At 39.3% G+C, this 5,859-nt stretch overlaps 1 protein-coding gene across 1 annotated transcript; it reads left to right on the top strand.

The window, feature by feature from the left end:
- The first annotated feature begins 661 nt into the window (after positions 1–661).
- On the top strand, positions 662–5,604 carry LOC135530162 (lysozyme g-like). Its single transcript, XM_064958536.1, has 4 exons — positions 662–774; positions 3,711–3,901; positions 4,027–4,165; positions 5,089–5,604. The coding sequence occupies exons 1-4, from the start codon at positions 771–773 to the stop codon at positions 5,220–5,222; spliced, it is 468 nt and encodes a 155-aa protein (XP_064814608.1). The 5' UTR covers positions 662–770; the 3' UTR covers positions 5,223–5,604.
- The last annotated feature ends 255 nt before the right edge of the window (positions 5,605–5,859 follow it).

The following is a 5,859-nucleotide window of genomic DNA, read 5'->3' as shown; positions in this document are numbered from 1 at the left end:
TTCCACCAACTCCATGGGCCTTTTCTACGACATTCCTAAAGAAAATTGTGTCGTTTATACTCCATACATTTTCTCTTGACACCCAAAAGTATTCGTTACATTTTGAATGCTTAGCAGCACAGGAAAATGGTCCAAGTCACGCACTTATCTAGAGAACATCCCTGGTCATCCCTACTGCCTCTGATCTGGCAGACTTACTAAACACAAATGCTTTTTTTGTCAATTATGTCTGAGGGTTTGAGTGTGCCTCTAGCTATCCATAAATAAATAAAAAACAAGATAATTGTGCCATCTGGTTGGCTTAAAATAAGGAATAAGAAATTATTTATACTTTCACTTGTACTTTTGAAGTATATTTTAGCAATTACATTTACTTTTGATACTTAAGTGTATTTAAAACCAAATACTTTTAGACTTTTACTCAAGTAATACTTTACTGGGTGACTTTCACTTTTACTTGAGTAATTGTCTATTTCGTTATCTTTACATTTACTCAAGTATGACAATAGAGTACTTTTTCCACCACTACTGGGGAGGAGCTTGGCCATGCAGTGCAATTTGCTTGCAATTGGTACGTCAGCCCCTAATCTTTCCATGTCCGTTATAAAAACAGTGTTGCCTAAAGGAAGTCAGTTGTGCATGGGCAGAGGCATATTTGTCAAATTTGCAACAGCACCAGCACTACTACTACTACTACTACTACTACTACTACTGGAGATTTAGTTTATACATTTTGAGGAATCTCCAGTTTCAAGAATCAAAACATCAACATGGGTAAGCTTTTATCTTTTGAAAACAGAGGCAAAATGGTGTGATTCGGTTCCATCTACTAACCACGTTTCCATCCACAGTTTTTATGAGAGTAAAGTCGTACTGTTTTTTTTTTATTATTTTTTTAAATATCACGACAGCTTTGATGGAAACAGGAAGCTCCATTAAAATGTTTACAAACGCAGACAGATAATTTGTTTGTTCGATATGGTGGGATCTTTTTGTGTTCGTGAAATAAATAATGCAAGAAATGGTGGTGGAAATGCCTTAATGTGCACATACTGATATCATAACCATCATAGGGAGTCACTACGACGCAGGAAACCATGCAGTTTACTGTATTTGGCTACAAATGAAATCAATGATGATGAAAAGAACCAGTACCTGGGCTTGTGGAGTCTACTGAGTGCACAGTGATGAGCTTGATGCGCCTTTACAATAAATATTAATGGTTTTTATTCTAGTGACATGATGATCAATGCTTGACTGCTTTTGACAAATAAAAGCATTCTTGCTCTTCTCCATAATAATCTCGTGTAGCATACCTGCAGTCTACCCGTCTATCCGCATTGTATCTGTGAGACGTTGGCAAGAGCGCACGAGCCAAAAACAGTGTAGGCAGGCACATTTGGTATTTAGCGCAACAGTTGTTGTGATAAAACTATCGGTAGAGTTGAAAATGCGATAGAAACATTGACGTTTTGATTTTTATTAGGTACATGAAAACTAAAGGCACAATATGCATAAATTGCTCCGCCATTTCCTGGTTGCAGAACTTCTCATAGTTCGCCTAATTTCCGTTTATGTGACAAAACAAGCAGTCATTGTGTAGAGAACCATTGTACCATCTAAACCCTGTGACATATATTTCCCATAACCAAAAATATTGTACTTTCAGCTGTTTGATGGTGTACTAAACCGAAAGTAAAAGAGGCAAAAACAAAATTTAAATAGGAAGCATAGAAATAGTGCACATGGAACAGACCGCCTCTTAGACTTGCTTTCAATGAGAATGACAGATCTATAACTAACATTTCTATGTGAATTTGGTCAGGCCAACCAAAAAGTTATATATTGCAGCAACAAGTCCATTGGGAGGAGACACACAACTGGTGGGAAAATGTGAATTTTTGCGGATTTTAGAATATTTGCATGAAAATCTAGCTAGAGTCAATCAAATGTATTTATAAAGCCCTTTTTACATCAGCCAATGTCACAAAGTGCTGTACAGAAACCCAGCCTAAAACCCCAAACAGCAAGCAATGCAGATGTAGAAGCACAGTGGCAAGGAAAAACTTCCTAGAAAGGCCAGAACCTAGGAGGAAACCTAGAGAAGTACCATGCTCTGAGGGGTGCCCAGTCCTCTTCTGGCTGTGCTGGGTAGAGATTATAACAGAACGTGGCCAAGATGTCCAAACGTTCATAGATGGCCAGCAGGGTCAGATAGTAATCACAAAGGTTGTTGAGGGTGCAATAGGTCAGCACCTCAGGAGTAGATGTCAGTTGTCTTTTCATAGCCGATCATTCAGAGTTAGACAGCAGGTGCGGTAGAGAGTCCAAAACAGCAGGTCCAGGACAAGGAAGCACGTCCAGTGAACAGGTCAGGGTTCCATAGCAGAACCGTTGGACCTGGAGCAGCATGATCAGGTGGACTGGGGATAGCAAGGAGTCATCAGGCCAGGTAGTCCTGAGGCATGGTCCTAGGGCTCAGGTCCTCAGATAGGGAGCACTCTAGAAATACTCCAGATATTACAGACTGACCCTAGCCCCCCCCCCTTGGGCGACAATAGCCCAAGAAGATCTCCGCCACGGCACAAACCCGAGGAGAGGGGCGCAACCTGGACAGGAAGATCACATCAGTGACTCAACCTACTCAAGTGACGCACCCCTCCTAGGGACGGCATGGAAGAGCACCAGTAAGCCAGTGACTCAGCCCCCATCATAGGGTTAGAGGCAGAGAATCCCAGTGGAGAGAAGGGAACTGGCAAGGCAGAGACAGCAAAGGCAGTTCGTCGCTCCAGTGCCTTTCCGTTCACCTTCACACCCCTGGGCCAGACTACACTCAATCGTAGGACCTACTGAAGAGATGTGTCTTCAATAAAGACATAAAGTTTGAGACCGAGTCTGCGTCTCTCACATGGATAGGCAGACCATTCCATAAAAATTAAGCTCTATAGGAGAAAGCCCTGTCTACAGCTGTTTGCTTAGAAATTCTAAGGACAGCTAATATAGTCAAAATGTTTACCTTGGGGTAAGTTGAACCAATGGCTTTGTATGTTGAACAAATTGAAATGTTTCCTTCCCAGGTGTGATGCAAGGCATTATCACTGGGATATGAGGCAACATGAGGCCTGTGTAAAAACAAAAGCACATAGTGTTTGTTAGGTGTTAGTCCTTTGTTAAAAGGTGCTAAAATGATTAAAAGACAACAAAAAACTATTGTGATGAATTGTGTTCTGGAAATAAGAGTTTTAAAAAGGCAGTGGTCATATTTCATTCAGTACAGAAATGTTTATATGGCACACTTTACCCTGTCCCTCAGCTCAATTTACCCCATACCTGGGATACACAACACCCGGAAATATATGTGGATATATTTAATAGAAAGATGACTATATTTTCCTTGACGGAGTGATGCTGAATGTAAAAAATGGCTTAACTTATCCCACTCACCCCAACCAGAAATCTATATACATTTTGTGTTTTTGGAATATCACTGCTAGCTTACAAAAGGGCTTGTACTAATATACACTTCAGTTTGGGTTTGTCTTGTGTAGTCTGTGCACTTTGAATTTAATCTCACGTGAATTGTCTTGATTATAGCCTATGATATGAAGGTTGGTACTACTTGTACCTCATACAGCTAGCTGTAAGTGGTCTCTGGCAACTCTTACAAGTTCTGACAAATACTCAAATATAATAAGTTCATTTACAAACAGGATCTCATGAAATGGCAGGAGAATTGCCATTCATGAACAAGTATAAGTCCATCATAAAGCGAGTGGGGTATAACCATGGAGTGGAGCCATCCATCATAGCTGGGATCATCTCACGAGAGACCAGGGCTGGGACAGGAGCAGGACTGGTCAATGGTTGGGGGGACAATGGAAATGCATTTGGACTCATGCAGGTAGGTACTCAGTTTTGCAGGTACCTTTGTTATACTGTTGTTGGCAGACAAGAGAGCATGTTTCTTATTTCACAATACAATACAAAGTGGTGTCCATAGATTTCTATTGCATATTTTTTTTATAGGTTGACAAAAACTGGCACGTTCCACGGGGGGGATGGGACAGTGAGGAACATCTGAGTCAAGCAACTGGGATACTCGTTGGTATAATTGGATCGGTTCAGAGAAAATTCCCTTCATGGACCAAAGAGCAGCAGCTGAGAGGTATTGCCTACCAATTGACCCGCCCTTCTTGCCAATAGGTTTTTAGATTGATGGAAGCTACAATGTAATTGTCTGCATCATTTCAATCCCCCATATTTTGGGGGTAAGAATATATATATCACTATCCTTTCTAAATAGTTTCCTTTATTATTTTCTCCTAACCCTGCCACTCCTCCCCTAGTTGGAGTAAACAAATGAGAAACAACACCTAGGCTTCTACTTCCAGCTTATGCATACTATATAGATTTGACTAACAATGCATTTTACAATAGTTATCTTTTGTTTGTTTTTAATCCCATCCTTCATCTACTGTCAACCCCTCCCATCTATCTCTGAAGACCATCCAGTTTTCTATTCTCATAGTCTACAGATTGCAAACCAACGATAAAAACCTTTGCTAAAAGTATTATTATTTTATTGATCGATTGACTATGACTTTTCAAATCACCCAGCAGTGCTATTTGCCAAGTTAGCTCCTGGTAAATGTTGAAGTTCTCCAGACATTCCTGAACCAGCGACCAAAAACAAGCTACATACCCTGTATAGAAAATACCAAAACAAATGATCTAATGATTCTGTCTCTTCGCAACAATATCTGGAGATGTGGGATCGTTGTATCCCCCTTATATAGCATAACATTCTGTTGTTTGCGATAATTTTGTATAATCATAATCACGTTTTTAAATCTGTTGTGGTTCTGTATCAGTTCATAAACCATGTGCCAAGGAATCAGTACATCAAATCTCTTCCCAACAATTTTGCAATCTATATGGCACAGCTGTCAATTTTTGGGTCCTTAAAGGAAACTGGCCAGAGTTTAATAGAGATGATCAGTCATAGGTGTAATACAAACCTTTTATTATGCATTATACAACTACATAGATTACATGACTACATTGCAGCCTGTGTGTTTGTTTTTTCAGGAGGGTTAGCAGCCTACAATGTGGGGCTGGATAATGTCCACTGTTACAGTAGAGTGGATGTGATGACCACTGGGGGGGACTACTCCATGGATGTTCTTGCCAGAGCTCAATTTTACAGATGTAATGGTTATTAAAGTCAACTCTGTGATTGGCTAGCAGTTTTCGATTCAGTTTTTGATTAAGACCATTGTGAAGTAAATGACATATCTTCTACTATCTCATCAAAACTTAGACTGATGTTTAATTGTTAATTAATTATGATTCATTAATCCAGTTTTTAACGATCCTTGTCCTATGGTGCACATTTTCTTTTGGCCTAGCAGTATTACACTTGAGTCAACTCATCAGCATCAAACTTTTAGATTTATAACATTCTAGTTCATCTAATTTTCCAATCCAACGTAATGAGAGAAATGTTTCTGACCTATTTGTGCTCCCTGTGATTGTCTTGCACCGTCACTATGTATTGAAATAACATGACTAGCTACAATCTTAAAAATAAAATGTATGATTGCATTCTTTCTTTTGTTGAAATCAGTATGGTGGAAATCTGGTAGCAACCCCAGTCATGTCTTGGAATGACTCATTGACTTACTTCTCAAAAATACAATTTTACAGAATACACACTCACTTTTTGTTAGTTTGGTAACATTTAATTGTCAAGGTAGAGTGATTGCTGATTTCCAATTTGTATGTAGTTTAATCTGTGATTAATGAACTTTTTTTTAAATAATTCAAATGAATGAAATATAGGCTACCCATTGATTCTTG

The sequence above is a fragment of the Oncorhynchus masou genome, unplaced genomic scaffold (assembly GCF_036934945.1).
Source record: "Oncorhynchus masou masou isolate Uvic2021 unplaced genomic scaffold, UVic_Omas_1.1 unplaced_scaffold_1280, whole genome shotgun sequence".
Taxonomy (NCBI): Eukaryota; Metazoa; Chordata; class Actinopteri; order Salmoniformes; family Salmonidae; genus Oncorhynchus; species Oncorhynchus masou.
The sequence above is the reverse complement of the archived record's forward strand: the minus strand, read 5'-3'. Positions and strand labels throughout refer to the sequence as shown.